The sequence below is a fragment of the Ictidomys tridecemlineatus genome, chromosome 9, assembly GCF_052094955.1.
Source record: "Ictidomys tridecemlineatus isolate mIctTri1 chromosome 9, mIctTri1.hap1, whole genome shotgun sequence".
NCBI classification, from domain to species: Eukaryota; Metazoa; Chordata; class Mammalia; order Rodentia; family Sciuridae; genus Ictidomys; species Ictidomys tridecemlineatus.
The window spans coordinates 94,165,212-94,183,288 of NC_135485.1; the positions used below are offsets into that span (position 1 = coordinate 94,165,212).

The 18,077-nt window shown below is 36.1% G+C and overlaps 1 protein-coding gene across 3 annotated transcripts; it reads right to left on the reverse strand.

The window, feature by feature from the left end:
• Positions 1-1,771: 1,771 nt before the first annotated feature.
• Positions 1,772-17,995, reverse strand: Rrh (retinal pigment epithelium-derived rhodopsin homolog). Of its 3 annotated transcripts, none has more exons than XM_078021814.1 (7): positions 17,973-17,995; positions 12,054-12,244; positions 10,324-10,423; positions 9,651-9,804; positions 8,294-8,462; positions 4,044-4,222; positions 1,772-2,625 (listed from the first exon to the last, which is right to left on the reverse strand). In XM_078021814.1, exons 2-7 carry the CDS (start codon positions 12,108-12,110, stop codon positions 2,511-2,513), a joined length of 774 nt encoding a protein of 257 aa, XP_077877940.1. In that variant the 5' UTR covers positions 12,111-12,244; positions 17,973-17,995; the 3' UTR covers positions 1,772-2,510. The 3 variants fall into 3 exon arrangements, with proteins under 3 accessions (XP_077877940.1, XP_077877939.1, XP_005330151.1); XM_078021813.1 differs by lacking the exon at positions 17,973-17,995 and adding an exon at positions 16,748-17,012 and having other exon boundaries at positions 12,054-12,133; XM_005330094.5 differs by lacking the exon at positions 17,973-17,995 and adding an exon at positions 16,748-17,011.
• Positions 17,996-18,077: the final 82 nt, after the last annotated feature.

Consider the following 18,077-nt stretch of genomic DNA (forward strand, 5'->3'; position numbering starts at 1 on the left):
AATTTTATGGCCACCGAGTGGAGGAAAGGTTTTGACAGCAAATGAGAAGCGAAAAGGAGGGTTCAGGTGGACAGCTGTGGTAATGTCCAGGTGAGCAACCCTGTGGCTCCAACTTGGACTGCAGTGCCAGTAATGGGACAGAGCAGCTTCAGGAAACCTCAGGAAAACAGCAATGAGTAGGTGTGGCAAGGAGAAGAGGAAGGGATCCGGAGTCAAACCCATAGTGTCCCAGTGCTGGAGACATAGTAATAGGTGGTACCTCAGACTGAGTTTTTGAGGACCAAAGGAGAAAGAAATGGTGGTAGGTAGAGCTCTAATTACCAAGTGACCACATGGGGCTTTCAAGGATGTTATGACCTACATGGAAGCAAAACATGCCCAATTGAGAATGGAAAATCTGTTTAAATATGAAACATCAAATTATAAACTTAGAGGCTAAAGGAGCTGTGTAATCAAACCCAGAGCTTCCTCATCTTATATAAGAAAATAAACTGATAGATGTAGTATTAAAATATTATCACATTGTTGAAGTCGTTTTATGCTTAAGGCACCATTACTCTTTGCTTATTGCTGGAAATGAATCCAAGGTTTTACAAATTGGAACTCGGAATCAATTTTCTAAACAAATACTGTCTCAGCCACTTAATGGCTCTATGACTTTGGACACAGAACCTCACTGGGCTTTTTCTATAAATGGCTCAGCTATAGGAAACAAGCAAAGAACTACTGGCACAAAGCATCTTGAGCTAAGAACATTAGACATTTTAATTTGGCTATTGGAGAAAGACAAAAAGCTAAAAAGTCTCTTTGGGGCCATATTGAAGAGGGTCCTGAAAATCTAGCTGAGAGCTTTATACATGGAAGCCAATAGAAAATGTTTGAGCTGAAGATCTGAGAGACGAAAATTTTTCTTTTGAAAAGATTAGTTATGAAATTAATCTATAAATTGCAGTAGGGAAAGCTGAAGAGTAGGGAGATAAACTATGAGGTTGTTGTTATTTGTCTTTGCTATGCTGGGGATTCAACTCAGGGCTTTGTACCTGCTAGGCTTCACTCTACCACTGAGCAACATCCCCAGCCTTTGTCTAAAATTTTATTTTGAGCCAGGATCTTACTGAATTTCCCAGACTTGCTGTCCTTGAATTTGCTGTCCTTCTGCCTCAGGTTCCCAAGTAGCCTGAGATTACAGTGTGTGCCACCACACCTGCCTCATCTAGCAGACTGTCAAGGAAGTTTACTATTCCATATACACGAAGAATTGTATATATAAAACTAAGTGTATTTATAAAACTAAACGTTTTACTTAGTATGCAACCAAGGGAGCTAGACAATTTACAAAAAGAAAAACAAATCAAGATAAGAAAATACAATAAGTAAATCTACATAGCTTCACTAGCACTTAAAGAAAGATGAAATATAATTAAGTTATAGTAGATAACCCATAGTTTAAAAATAAAACAATATAGCACCATCAGCATTTGGTGAAAAATGCAGTTACACACTGTCAATGCAGTGTAAATTAATTCTTTTCCAGACAGTAAGCTAGCCACAGTAATATTATTTTATGTTTGTATCCAATAACTCAAGTCTGGAGAAACACTCAAATAAAAATCATCTCTCAGAGAAAAAAAAAAGATATTTGTAATAAAATGTTCCCAATAGTGCATCCATGAAAGTAAAAACTGGAAGCAATTTAGATGGCCATTATTTAAACAATGGTATATTGAGCTATTATTAATATTCATTTAAAATGACAAATTTTACAAATTCATTCAGCATTCAACAAATATTTATTGAGTGCCTACAGAATGGATCTACATGCTAAGAATATATCAAAGAACAAATGTACAAAAACTCCCACTCAGATTGAACTTGATTCTAACAGCAAACATGGAAACACATATGCAGGAAAATGGTAATTAAAAATTGAAAAATACATAACAAAATGAACAGATATCACATTGCTAGATAAACTATTTATTTGCAATGATCAACATGATTTGAATATAAGTTTAATGCTTATTTGATTATTTTTGTTAAACAATGTTGTCAATAATTGATTCTAAGTATTTAAGTTTTAAAATGATAAAATGGTTTCTATTTTAGATTTGAAAGTCCAACCACTCATTTCAGTAATAATTTATTGAGGATTGTAAATTATTATTATTAATTTATTATAATATTAAAACAGTGGCTAATGGAGAACTAAGGCAAGTTGTAAGTCATCAGTCTGGTGTAATGAATGGCATGATAAGAAGAAAGAAAAGCAACAGGATTTTAATCTCATATATCTAGATGCATCAAAGGAGCTGAGGAATGAGTTCACATATAAAAAAATAGAGACACATGCACTATAACCGCCAAGGCACAAACAGAACAATGAGCGAGTCTAACAGGACAATTACTATGTCTGCAGTTGATCCAAATGGGCTTGTATTTAAAATAAAATTGAAGTAGTAAAAAAAAAAAACCACAACTACAATGCTTTGCCAGTGTGATTTTCTCTTATTTCAGATTCTTCCAGAAGCCCGTGGGCTTTGAGATACATCCATTGGTAAAACGCTTGTCACAGGCATTGCTTGATGAGTCTGACATTTGAACATGGCAAACATAGCCCTCCGAAACCTACAATAAGAAAGGAAAAATCTGGCTTTATTCTACAGGGACCTAGAACTGCTGAAGCATTTTCAAACACGACTAAGGTGGCACTACTATGAATTGACATTTCCAAATATATTTTCTGCCTACGACTTTAGAATCTACTGTTGGGAGTCTTTATAAATGTATAGAGTATATGGTACAAATAAGATCAATTTTGCACTATTCATTGAAGACACTGAATAAAAATTAACAATTATGAATATTTAAAATAACACTTCAAATGTCAAGTGTAATGAGTTATTTATTTGAACTAAAGATGTTTCATGTTCTTGAGCAAAGGCCAGTTGAATTGAGGTAGGTGGGGCTTGAGTCGGAGGCTTGAGCTCCAAAAGAACTACCAACAGATTCTGAATTTAAATGTGCTTTTTATTCTTTTGATGTGGTCTGTTTGGTCTTGACTTTTGTATGTTCTTTGACATACCTGCTGCTGCAGCTGTTCTTCCTAGCATGTGCATTAATACATGTTTTAATAGAAGCAGCACTGGATCCAATTACCTGACCTCCACTGAGATTTTCTGGCCAAATATTTAAGCATAGTAGATTGGTCCATCATTCAGCACTAACAGGAAATTAAGAAATTAAAACTTCACTGAGGAGTCAGGAAAGGAACTCCTTGCTGAAAGTCTCAAAAAAAGGGAGGAAGGAAGAATTCACTATTACCCTAGATAACTATCCACTCCCAATGTCCTTTATGTTAATACTGGATATTTCTCTTGCATTTGAAAATGTTTTCTGTCTGGAAAGTATAAAACTATGCTTTCTACTAAAAATAAGAGCCAACATTGCCTGGTCTATTTTCTGGTACTAGAATCGTTCTTTCCTTTGGAGACCACTATTCCATGTATTTCGAGGGTTAACCACCTCAAACCAAGCTGACCAATGACCAACTAGGGAATTTTCTGCCAGGAATCTCTGGGATAAAGCTTGCCTTGGAGGATACCTAACTGGTAGAATTTGAGTCTTACATTGCCAAGATCATCTCTGCCACCAAGTGGAAAGAGTCTGTCACAAAACTCTGGGCATTTAAGGTCATAGATGCTGCTCTGGTTGCATAAGCCAAATAACCTTACACTAGATTTTGTCAACTCTTGAAAAGTTTTAGAATATTATCAACTGTCTTTTTTTGTTTCCTGGTACTAGAGATTGAATCTAGGGGCAGTCTACAACTGAGCTACATCTCCTGCCCCCTTTTTAAATTTTATTTTGAGATAGGATCTCTCTAGGTTTCATAGGCTGGCCTTGAACTTGCAGTCCTCTGGCCAGAGCCTCCCGAGAGTCTGGGATTACAGATGTGGTCACCATGCTTGGCTTCCCTACTACCTTTTAAGCATTATTTTTGTGTCAATTTTCTTTTATTCAGAAACAATTTAGAGCTAACTTACCTTTTATTAGCAGCCACATAAATACAAGGGTTGTAGAATGTAGATGATTTTGCAAACAGTGGAGCTATGATGGCCATTGAAGGAGGAATCTTCTTTGGGTTACCAAAAGAAGCCCATAAGCACACAATGGAATAAGGAGACCATGCCACCAGAAACATCAATATCATTATCACAGACATCTGAAAAAGAAATAGGTATTTGCTAAACGAAACATCTAAAATATTTAAATAGTTAATATATCTAAAATAGCATAAAAATCTACCTGTTGGAATTGAATAAGTTTATGTTGTTGATGACAAAGGAAATAGCTGTTCTTAACAAAGGTGTTCTTAACAAAGGTGTCTGAAGTCATCTATGATAACTAGAAAATGAAAAATAGGTATGTTCATCAATATATGGCACTGCCTTTAAGAATGGTACAGGCATGTGAAGGATGTCCTCTTTCTTATGATGTGCTCAGGAGAATACAAAAGATGGCTTTGATGAAAGATGAAAACCCACTCCAACATACTTCAGGTAATTGTGCTAGGAGCTCCTGACATTACTTTTTCTTCTTCTCTCTCTTTTTCTCTCTCCTTCCTTTCTTCCTTCCCTCCCTGCTATTAGTTTGGATCTGGAATGTCCCCAAAGGCTTATGTGTTGGAGGCTTGGTTCCCAGCTGGTAGCACTATTGTGAGGTGGTAGAAAACTTTTAGAGTGTAGGGCCTAATTGGAAGAGGTATGTCACTGGGGTGTGCCCTTGAATGGGTATATTTTGTCCCTGGATCCTTCCCCTCTCTCTCTGTTTTGTTTTCTGGCTACTGAGAGGTGACCAGCTCTGCTCACCACATGTTCCCTGCCATGATGTTCTGCCTCACCACAAACCCACAACGATGAGGTCAAGTGACTAGGGACTCACACCTTGGAAAACATGAGCCAAAATAAATCTTTTTTTTTCTTTATGTTAAGTTTTTTTCAGACATCTGTCACAGCAACAGAAGGCTGATGAAAACACTTCCTCACTGTGCTTATCAGCTAATCAAAAAAAAAAAAAAAGAAAGAAAGAAAAAATAGTAATGAGAGAAGCCCAAATACAGACTAATCCATTCTACAGAACTATAGAAGTCTAGTATTCTAAGGTACCAAAAAGCTCTGAATGTAGGGGTGCACATGGAACTCAAAACAGGAGAATTGGGGGGGAGGGCTGAGGTTGTGCCTCAGTGGTAGAGCACTTGCCTCACACTCATGAGGCACTGGGTTTGATCCTTAGCACCACATAAAAATAAATAAAATATTGTGTCCATCTACAACTAAATATATATATATATTTAGGAGAATTGGTTGAAATTTGCAAAAAGAAGCAGTTAGACTCCTAGATCTCCTTTGCAGGTCCATTCAGTCTACTCAGTAACTGTCTCTTCCTCTCCCTACAAGAACCCTAGAGGCTCAGCGTAAAAATGGCTAATGCAGGAAAGATCAGGATTCAGGGAGCCCAGACGCAGCTAAGCACTGCAGTACTGTACTAAAAAGAGGGTTTTTGTTTGTTTGTTTGTTTTTGCATGTTGCCTTCTCCCAGCACTGGGCTTGAGAGTTCTGACAGACATGAACCTTCTACGCAGGAACGTGAAAAAATCATCTCTTTGGAGACTGACCAGCCCAGTATGAAAAACTTGGAGGTACAGTCAGAAATCCCCTCTAATGAGCACCTCTGAGCTTACTATCACATTTTTTAGTGCACCACTGGCCAGTACTGATCACCAGACAATGAGAAACTCTCACACAGGCAGAGAAAAACAGCACAGCAATGTAGTGTACCACAAAAATATGTAGTGACCAGAAGAAAAGTGTAAATATATACAGAATGCATCATAGAATAAGAGATATACCTAGACAACAAGAGGAGGCTATTAAAAGAGGACAGTATATAAAATAATTATTTTTATCTAGAAAAAGACTGTTTTATGCTATCTATAAAGGTGAGAGTAGAAACATAAAAAATGTCATAAGAAGGTTGAATAATATTGCCAGCCTCGATTTAAAGAAAGGTGGGAGAAGTAGTTTCTATAAGTACAGGATAGCTATTTATTTAAAATTTTATATTTTGTTCAACATAATTTTTTTTATGGTTCATCTTTTCCAGTTTTCGAATTTTGTTTTTTTAAAGTTTTTTTCATTTTTTTCCCCCACATTTTTATTGTTGCATTACAGTTGATATGATGGTGGATTTGTTATTACATATTCATATATGCACACAATATAATTGGGTCAATATCATTCTCAGCACTCCCCCCTCCCTCCCCACCTCCCAACCCCAGGATCCTCGTCCTTTACTGATCTCTCTTGAATTTTCATGAGATCCCCTCCAAGCCTTTCTTTTCCTTTTGCCTCTTTAGCTTTCACATATGAGAAAAAAACATATGGCCATTTTTTGGCTTATTTCACTTCACATAATGGTCTCTAGTTCCATTGATTTTCCTGCAAATGACAAAATTTAGTTTTTCTTTATGGCTGAATAAAATTCCATTGTGTATATATACACATTTTCTTTATCCATTTATTTGTTGATGAACACCTAGATTGGTTCTGTAGTTTGGCTATTGTGAATTGTTCAATATAATTTTTACACTAATTTTGATTTTTTTAAATTATTGTATTACACTATTTTTTATATGATTTATTTATTTATTTGATGAGAATTAAACCCAGGGCACTTTACCACTGAGCTACCTCCCTAGCCCTTTTTATTTTTTGAAATAGGATCTCACTACGTTGCTGAGATTGGCCTCAAATTTATGATCCTCCTTCCTCAGCCTCCTGAGTTGCTGGGATTACAGGTGCACCCCCACACCCAGCACAAACATTTTTTATTATTATTGAGTATTTTGGTGCACCTTTAAATTTTGCACTTAAAACTTGGGCTTCATTATTCTCACCCTCATCACAGATCTGAATATGGTTGAGGAAATCTTCAGAAACTAGAAACAGACACAAATGACAGCTTTAAAACAAACAAAACAGAGACAATCTAGCAAAAAAAAAAATTTAAGAAAATCAGAAGATAATTCCAGAAAATTAAATATCTGAATAAATGGATTTCTAGGAAAAGAGAATAAAGAAAAGAGAGAGGCAGGAATACCAAAAAATAATACAAGCAAGCTCCCAAAAGAGGCAGAGTTAAGTATCCATATGAAAGTACTCATCAGGTACACGGTTCTGCATGAGTAAAGACCACACCAAGGCACATCAGTATGAAATTCAGAAAACAAGATTCAAAGAGAAGAGCCTATGTGCTTTCAGAGAGAACTCACAGATCACTACAAAGAATCAGTCACCAGCATGCCAGTGGTCTTTGCAATAGCAATACAGAAAGCTAGGCAACTCCATAGAGCAAGACCCTCAAAATTCTTTGATATTTTTGCACCTAGAATTCCAGAACAAGCAAATATAGTCTAATACAATAATAGAACAAGACATTTTCAGTTATGCAAAGTTTTATAATTTTTACCTCCCTTGAAACTTCAGCAATCTACTGAAGAATGGGCTCCATCAAAATAAATAACACCACAAAGACAAGCAATCCCCAAAACAGGCCATCTAACCCTGGAAAGGAGAAAAAGGCAGTCCCAGGTGGTGAGGAAGAGAGAGCGAAAGATGAAGGCTTCCTGAGCATCAGTCTTTTTTTTTTTTTTTTAAGAGAGAGTGAGAGAGAGAGAATTTTTTAAATATTTATTTATTAGTTTTCGGTGGACACAACATCTTTATTTTTATTTGTATGTGGTGCTGAGGATTTTATTTTTATGTGGCCCTGAGCAGGCCAGGCAAGCACACTACTGCTTGAGCCACATCCCCAGCCCCTGAGCAGCAATCTTAGAGAGCAACCACCCCTGAAAAGAGCAAGAGGCTCAAGGGAACCAGGAAGGTGTGTGTGAACACACTGAGAGGAGGGAGAAAGCCTTTCAATCTCACCAAACATTGCTAACATACTGAGAGATAAGGAAAGAGAAAGGTGGAGGGGAGGTGTGGAGCGGGCTGGTGGCTTAAGAGAAATAAATCCTTTTCGTCCACAATAGGAATTCCAATGATGATAATCAACTGAAATATCCAAAGAGCCAATGAGCATATCATTTGGGAATATAAAGAAAAAAAAGACCTGGGGAGTGAAATGGGAGGTGGGGGGAAGGAGACTGGGGCAAGTCATGAGACTCAATTTCAACTATGTGTTTGTAAAAGTGTGATTACAAAACAACTTTTAAAGAATGTTGACATCTTACCTTTGTTACATCTACTTGGTCTGACCAGTCTCTGTTTAGGTATGCAGTGCAGTTACTAGCAGCATGGTGTTTAATGGATCGAGTGACGTGGTAGTAGCAATAAAACATCACTGTCAAGGGCACAATAAAATTTACTGCAATCACTGTCATCGTGTAAGACACAAAAGATCTGGAAATAGGAAAAGACAATGACAACTCACTTAATATCCTAAATGGGAGAAGGGGGAAAAGAGATAACTTATTAGAAATAATAGTGTGGGGCTGGGGATGTGGCTCAAGCGGTAGCGTGCTCGCCTGGCATGCATGCGACCCAGGTTCAATCCTCAGCCCCACATACAAACAAAGATGTTGTGTCCGCCGAAAACTAAACAATAAATATTAAAATTTAAAAAAAAAAGAAATAATAATGACAGTCATTTTATTGTTAAAAAGTTTAGGAATTATATTTGACTTTCAGTTCACTTAGACCAGGAGTTGGCAAGTTATGGCCTGTGGGTCATGCCAGCTGTTCAACTATCTTTGTACATAAAGTTTTACTGGATCCAGGCATGTACATTCATTTACATATTGTCTACGACTTAACAGTGTGATAACAGTTAAATAGTTAAAACAGAAACAATCTGGCCTATAAAGCTGAAATAGTTGTTTTTTTGTTTTTGTTTTTGTTTTTACTCTTTTCAGAAAAAGTTGTAGATGGAGATTTAGAAGTTTTCTATTTGTTTTTTGGAGTCATCTCTCTTTTCTCTCAATGAACTAAATTATCCTTGTTACCCTGAAAAATATGGAGGAGCATCACCGACTCTTAGGCCCTTGTAGTGACTGCACTTTTGCTACAAAGCTCTCAGAATGTGCCTGATCACCAAATCAACTTGGAAAGACAGCAGGAGGCAGCTTGGGCTTTTGCCAGAGGTGCCTGCTCTAGAGCTTCATTAACACTTTGCTCACAATCCTAACTCTGAGATGAGAAACATTGGCAGGGTGATTAGTCTCCCTATGGATGCCTTAGAAAAGGACAGAAGAAGGAAGAAAAGGACAGATTGGGGTGCAAGGAGACCAGGTAAACTTAACTTTCAAAGAAACATAATTCATCCTTCTATTTTTACTCCGGCTTGGATCATATCATCATTACCAAAGAAGCACTTTGCCACACTCTATATGAGAAAAGTGATCTGACCTTAAATCTGGAACTTATTTATTTTTGTTGCAGTGGTAGGAAGTGAACCCAGTACTTCCCTCATTCATGCTAGCCAAGCACTCCACCACTGAGCCGCATCCCCAGCCCAGTATGAGCTTAAATTTGAAGGGTGAGAAAATGTGTACAAAGCGTTTGATTATAAAGTGTAGACTTGTTTCTTACGTATCATTTTTCCTCCAATTTATGGTACAGGTAGCCCCAGTAGGATCTGGGGCATAACCGGCCCACCCTATGATGGGCATCATAGCCCAGAACAGGCCATTGATCCAGGCCCCCAGAATCATGCTGACATAAGTGGTGGTGGTCATTCTTCTTCCTATCAATAAGCATAAGAAAGGTTAGCATCATGTGCAATGATGGGATTCACTTTATTTTCAAATTTTATCTTGATTTTATCAAGTTTATCAAGATTTTTTTCAGAGCACTTTAGTTCACTCAAAGCTTGTTCACATGACTCACATTCTGTGAAACATCACAGATTAGCTGAAACCTGAACAATAAAAAGGATCAGCCAGAGGATGAGCAAGAAGAGCATTTCAAGCCAAGTAAAACAGCATATACAAAGACCTCAGGGAGAAAAAGGGCCTGGCCAGTATCCCAGAATGAGAGTGGCCCTAGCCACAGCTGGAAAGGTAGCTGGGTCGGACCAGGCTGTCTTAGCAAATTTGGCTTTTACTTTAAATGTAATAGGAAGACACTGAAACTTGAATACCAGAGAAACAAGAATGACCCTGATTACAACCACTACGTTTATATGTTAAAGGGAACATACGTTGAGTGAACATTAGGTAATAAATGGCTTCACTGAGAAAGCAGAGGAAAGACTATGACATACCCACATCCGGGCGACAGATGGTCAGGTATCTATCCACGGCCACCACTGTGAGCAATCCAATGCTTGCCATTCCAAAAAAGATATTCAATCCAGCATAAATCTGAAAATCAAAATGGGAAAGAATCCACCATTCTAACACCCATCCAAGAAACATTTAGATTTTTGCTTCATTCTTAGAACATACTTAAAATATATTAAAGCTTTTTTATTTACTATTTTAAAGTACATCTTCTGTTATCCAATTGTAACTACTTTAATAAAAGCTATTGTGAAAAGTGTTTGAGATTTCATTATTTCTTTTTTCGTTTTAAGACTTAAGCTGAACATTTACACAACATATTCTATAAACAAAGTGAAAGCAAGCCATTAATTAGGGTAAAATGCATATAAATCAACAAAAGCTTAGCATTCAAAAGGGAGAAACAGGGGTGAAAGGTAAACTCAATGGAAAAATAGCCAAATGATGAGTGGGCTACTCAAAGAAGCTGATTTACATTTGAATATTGATGATATAAGATAGTTTATGCAAAAAACACAAATTATAAATTCACATACACAAAAATGATGAAAATTTAAAAGCCTAACAATCCTAAGTGTTGAGGAGAGTGTGGAGTAAGATAACTTCTTTTGCCTGGAATGACCATTTTGCAGAGCAATCTGGCCACATCTAATAAAATTGAAGGTATTCCTACAATCTAACCCTTCTCTCCCCAGGCAGGGTGTCTAGAGACACTCTCACATGTTACAGTTGGGAACATGTATAAGAATGTTTTTTGAAGCTTTGTTTATGAAAGGAAAACATTGAGAGTAAATGCTTAGTAGCAGGAAAATGAGAAAGCACATTGGGCTATGTTCATATGATGGAATATTATACAGTAGTTAAAATAAGTGACTTATAGACACATTCATCAACATGGATAATCTCAAAAACATAACAGTAATTAAAGAAAATTACATAATGCCAACAATATGATATCATTTACACAAAAGTTAAACCATTTGGACAATATCTGTTTATGTATACAAAAATATAGAGTAAGAAATATGCTCCTGGGAGGGAAAGAAATAAGATTGGGGATGGAATGCAGTGGCCTTCAACAATATCTCTGAAGTTTTATATCATCAAAAAGAATAACAACTATAAACACAAATCGAAAACCACTAATATTTGACAAAACTAGTTGGTACATTTATGGCGTCTAGTATTCTCTATAATTTATGACTTGCAAAAAATAGGACATGTCATATTTTTCTATTAATCTAATGCAAATTAATATTAGTTCATTTCCTTGTCAGTAAAATAACAGTAAATAAACAATGCTTACAGAGGACTTTTTATAGGAAAAAAATATCAACATGACAGTGTAACTTGTCACCAAATATTTTGTTTCAAATGAAAGTAGAATATTTCCTTTTGAATTTGCAATTTGTAAATTTTTATTTGAATATGCAGATTATGAGTCCTTCTCCAGTAGAATATTAGTTGCCTCGTTAGTTTTCCACTTTGAGTTGGGAGAATTTTTAATATATAATGGTGATGAGTGATTTTATTTCTCCTCTTAAAGAACGTATCTTCAGTCACTTCTGAAGCTTGTTTTCCATAAAAGTACCATATCTATTATCCTGAAATTTCTTATTTGATTTAAATTCTTGGGATTTTCAAAAGACATTTAAATTTACATCTCTTTAATCTACTTTATTTTGCTTTTATTCTAAAGATCTCCAAATACCTGACAGCCTGTATATCCAAATTTCCAACTTCCATACAGATCTGAAGCAGCAGACATGGGATAGCCAATACTACTGACCCCTATATCAGTGAAAGCCAGGTTAATAATGATTGCATTCGTAGGTGTCCGAAGTTCCTTGTACTTAATGAAGATGCCCAGAACTATTAGGTTGCTGAGAATACTTATCACACCTGAGAACACAAAAATGTCATGTACTTTTAAATTTGAATGTTTAAAATAAAATCAATAATATAAAAGCCTTTCAAAAAACATAATAAATTCATTTTAGTCATTGAGTTCTTAATGTTCTTAAAATTGTCACATATTCACAGCCCTGCTGAGAAAAAAATAAGGAAGTGAAAATAAAGAATCTGCTGATTGCATAAGCCAACACTGAAGGTCGGTTTATTTTTTTTCTTTTTGTAGCAGGGATTAAACCCAGGGGCACTCTACCACTGAGCCATATTCCCAGTACTTTTTTGTATTTTATTTAGAGTCAGGGTCTCACTGAATTGCTTAGGGCCTTGCTAACAAAGAGGCTGGCTTTGGACTCAGGAGCCTCCTATCTCAGCCTCCCTAGCCACGGGGATTACAGGCATGTGCAATCGTACCTGGCTGAATTTGGTTTTAATACTACCACTCTTGATCACACTGTCCTTGAAACTCTCCCTTTGGCTTTCATGACACCATCCCTGATTTTTAGGATGCAGGTACACTTACCACCTCCTTGCTTTTGGCAGTGTAACTTCCTCTCCTTTCCTGAAGTTCTTCTTTCTGAAGCCTAGACTATCATTCTATTCTAACCACACTTTTGTCACTGTTTTCAGCCCTGACACATGCTTGTTTCCACATTTTCTTTTTATTTAACTCATTGACATTAAACACTTATTAAACATCTACCATGGATAAGTCATGTGACTTTTTCAAATGTCTTGAAACCCAGCGTGTCCAAATCTGAATTCTTCATCACACACACACACATACCTATAGACTAATGCACACTGCAAGACTTAACTGTCTGGACAGCAAGTGGAGTCAACTTTTTGATCCATTGGGATCACAGGTGAAATCACTCTAGCCAGGATTCCACAATCTAAGATATGAGTCTCAGCCTTGCAGTCTAGAACTCAAATGTTTTCAGTACCCCAGAATCAACTGAACTGAGATAGATTGATGACCAAACTTACTGATCAGAGAGCTGATGCATTCTACAATGAGATATTGTTGGATAGACTGGATGTGCATGTTAACCTGATCAGCAACACCCATATATGCTGCAAGGAATGTATGAGTTTTCCATAAGCACAGGTATGCTGCCCTGGGATATAACAGTGGAGGAGGAGCAAGAGCAGATTTCAGTGGAGAGGAGAAGTTAGAACCATTACCCAACTCTTGGCAACTAAGGGAGGGTTATGCAACAAACAGGAAGAGTTGTTTCCCATGAAGGAAATTACTTGGTAAGCAATCCACAGCTATAACAAGAGCCAGGGAAGGTTCCAAGTACCAACACACAAAAGGATCAGCTAAGTAGGAATTCCAAATGTATCTTGGCCCCGCAGTCAAAACTTCCATCTTCAGTATTATACTCATCTTCCAGATTCCTTTTCTTTTTTTTGTTCCATGGTGCTGTCAGAATACGCTTGCTATAATAGTCATGTCTCTTCTCCTCAAAACTTCCAATAATTCCCACTGCCTGTGGGATAAAAATTCAAACTCCCCAGCCTGATCTGACTCTTTGCTAAGGTCTGTTATTATCTCTTAAGTTCCCCACTTGTCAAACAAGCCCTCCATTTAATTATTTATCAAATATGTCATGTTTGTTGAAAATCCTGATTCATACCGTCCCCACTTGAAACACCCTGCTCCTTGCTTTCCCATTTCCAAATGCTAACATCCTTCCAATTTCAGATCGTCCAATTCTGCCCTAAAGCTGCTTTCTACCCACAGTACTGTTGTATGTGCTTCCTCCTCAAATCCCCAAAGTACTTATACTTAATCCCAATGTTATATTATCTCTTATGTATTCTGTCTTCTCATGAAGTTATCAGGCCCTTTATGAATTCTATATTCTTTGACTATGTGCCATGTAGCAAAGCTATTTAATAAATGGATCACAACTAATAAATTAAGTTTGATTTCAATTATTCCTTTAATTAAGCTTAATTTCTATTGTTCCTTCAAGCTTAATTAATACAAAGTAAATTCAATAACTCTTTGGCCTCATTTTTAGCATCTATTACTGTATCATGCATATGAGATACTGAAAAAATACTGAAATACTGAAAAAAAAAGTGAATCTTTCTGGGCTACCTACAAATCTGATGATTTTAAACATCAGATAGTGTAGTAAATTACTGCCTAACAAGTACACAATCAAAATAAAGTACCTATATTTTGGGGATAGTCTTAGATATAATGGGTGTACTACATAAACAATTTGGCCTTCTATCTGTTCTTTCTATAGCTGTCTTAAGCACTGTTTTTATTTTCCTAGTTGGGAGTGTTTTCTAATAAGTAGGCAGCTGATCACTTCAGTTAGGTCTTGTTAGGGTCCATTTCTCAGTCAGTCTACACTGTAAGCAGCAGTGTAGACCGAGATTGATCATCCTTCCCTCTTGAAACATCCACTTTGGTATCTGTGGCTTCCCTCCAATCTTACTAGCAGGGCCTTCTTAATCTACTTCTTTTCTTCAGCTCCACCTTATTAAATATATGTGTACTGTCCAACTTTCTGTCCTAAACTCCTTTCTTTTCTCATTCTACACATTCCGCTGAGTGATTTCTATCCAATATCATCAGTCTCATGCAACTCAAGCTTTTAACTGCATATCTAACTGAACCCAGGTGTCTCCTCCTGCCCCAAACCTAGGAGACATCAGCTCCTGCTCTTTCTTTCCCAGTCCCCACATCTAATCAATTCCAGCTTGAGTAGTCTACTTCCTTCTGCGATTAGTAACTCTTCAGAAGCACTGCAGTGGTCTCCTACATGGTCTCTTAGCTACCACTGTAGCACATTTCTGAAAGGCAAATCAGATCACGTAATTCCTGTTTAAAACCCTGTAGTGGCACCCTGTCTCCTCAGTTTACATTCCTTCATTGCCCAGTACACACAGCCTCTCTTTCACCTTTCATTTTACAAATCACCCATAGTAATTTCAGATCCTTAAATTTACCACACCCTTAATTGGGGGAGAGTGTTCAAGTAAATAAACAGAACATTGATAGCAGTGAAAACTGGTAAGTTTATAGGACCAAAAATCTAAATGAAAGATTAAAATTAAATCTACAGTTAAAACAAACAAAAAAAGCCTTGGCTCTTGGTAAAAGTAACAAATGTTTTGCACCATTTTCCTCATATTTCTGATTTTGATTTAGGAGTTTAAGTGGGCTTTGTTAAAGGAAGAAAATCAGGGATCTAAAGAACAATATGTGCTTGATACAGGGGAAGAACAAAATCTATTTGTAGAGATTAAATATGCTCCCTTCAGTTCATCTACCAAAAACTTAAACAACATATACTCATGGTAGTATTTAACCAAAATGACCCTCGTAGTTGTATTTCCATGTAATTCCAATAATGAGATTGTCTTTTTGCAGAAGCAGCAGCAGCAAAAAATTTAAATATATATATATTTTTTTCCAGGATTCCACATACTAAAAGTATCCAAATTAATGAATTAACATTCCTGAAATTACTAAAAGTAACTAAGAAACTTGTAATTTTTAACACAAGAAATTGGAACTCTAATTATGAATTAGAAGGGAAAACTAAACAATTATAAACTAGCAGGAATATTTGTTATGCTTTTCATTCTACTTTGGAACATGCTTGAATTTTTCATAAGTCAATTCAAAAAATAATGAAGTTACTTCTAAAACTTGCCACTAAAGTTGGAAATTGGTCAGTATGTTACATCACAATATATAGAAAAGCCAATATTTAAAAGATAATCAAAGAATTTGCACTGTTATCTTCCCCAATCCTTTGTCTGCAAACAAGGCATTATATTCATCCAGTATTTGTATCAATAAGTGTGTACATGGAAAGAAATTGTTGTCCCCTCCTAGTGTGTCATTTAGGTTCACTTATATGTCGTTTAATTTTACTCTTCACAATAACCATAGTAATTTATTCTTGTCTTCACTTTACAGATAAGAAAATGGAAGAGCAAAAGTGAAGGAACATGGTCTTGGTTTCATATACTAAAAGATGAATCCAAAGCTCAAGGGTTTTCCAGTACAGCATTCTGGAAGGAGTTGAATGTTCAAACTTTGTCCTCAACGACAATACTACCTTCTATTCTTTTCAAGACTTTTTCTTCCAGAACCTTTATATCTTTAGCTAGATTATACTTCCAAGAAAACTGTCTAGGAATAGTAAATGCTATAAGAATACATTTTGTCACAGCACACACTCTCCCCCATAAGCTTAATTTGACAATGCAATAATCACATTTAATGGTTGACCTTCATTTAAAAACTATTTTACAGAAAATTTTTCAAAGCCCCACTTCACCGTCTCACATTATTTATCAAATTATCCTGGGGCATTTACTTATAACCTCATCTTTGATCCTTACAGCCCAGAAACAGAGGATAATACTCATAAGCAAGCCAATTCTATCGCCTTGTTTTGAAAACTGTACTTTGCTTCCACCCATTGAAAGCAAGGTTAATGGAGAAAATATCCATACCTGCCAGAATCAAGTAAGTTGCAACAATGTTGTGTTCAGTCTGCGAAAAGACAGAGCCATCTTCATTTTTTGAGTCTGAACTGTTATCTAAATTATTCTTTAGCATTTTTGGAAGGAAGATATTGAGACAGCCTTCATAATAAGCCTTCAATAATTATGAACTGTTTCAAGGGCCCAGGAGGAAAGATTTTTCAGGACCAATCATTTCCAGTGAGAGACCTCAAAGAAGGACCTTTTCATAGAGGTCTTCCCTTAACAAGTATAATTGGGCTAAAGAGGAAGGGATTTTAATTCCCAGAGCAAGGGAAAAGCTTATTAGCAAAACAAAGAAATACCAAGTACCACACATTTTAACCAATTTAGGCATCAGTCTTATATTTAAGCAGATTATCAAGCACACACATCCTATTTCAATAATAAACTCAGAAAATCAGTGCAGGAGCTGACTTAACTTTTTTGTCTGAAATCTACAAGCCAGATTTAGTCCTCTGTAACTGCTCAGATTAAGGATCCTGATTTCTTGTTGACCCTTTGAGATTTTCCATCTCAGTTCCCTGTTTTCCTTAACAATTTAAATAATCAGAGATAAAAAGTAATCTCCTCCCATACTTCCAAATCTCACTCCCCTAAATTTAGGTATCAATATTGTTTGGTGTGCATTCATTCTTAAGCTTTTCTTTGCTTATATAAACATGTTTATATAAAAGAGTCTGAGGTTTCTCACATTTTTCCCCCTTTAAACAAAAATGTGATCTATGTATATAAATATATAAACATTATGTATATATATGAACACAAACATCATATATATAAGTATTATGTAATTTGTTTCCATAAATGCCACATAATAAGTTCAAGGTAATAAAACTTAGATACATATTCATAGGATGGATCTACTCCACCATCTACCTCTGTTTAATTACCCACTTTGATATGCACAAGAGTAATCAATAGTATCTGGATTCAGTCATTCATTTTGTAAAGGTTAATTCTAATATTCTGGATTACCATGTTATAATCTGAAAAACAAGTTGCAATATGAACATGTACTGCTAAACAAAAGACAAGGTATCAGTACTTTTTTTGTATTTTAACCACTACAACATTAAAATCTGATTCTTCGTGATAGTGAACTTCAATCAAGAGAAATGCTTAGATACACCAAAATTAATAGTGTAAGCATGTAACAGAACCACTAGAGGGCTATATTTGTCCATTTACTTACTTTAATTCAATGATTGGCATAATCTTCTCACCTCAGTTCTCACATGAATGAAAACAGAAGAACACAGGTTGATTAATCTGTTCCCATTGATTTAGCTACTAGTAC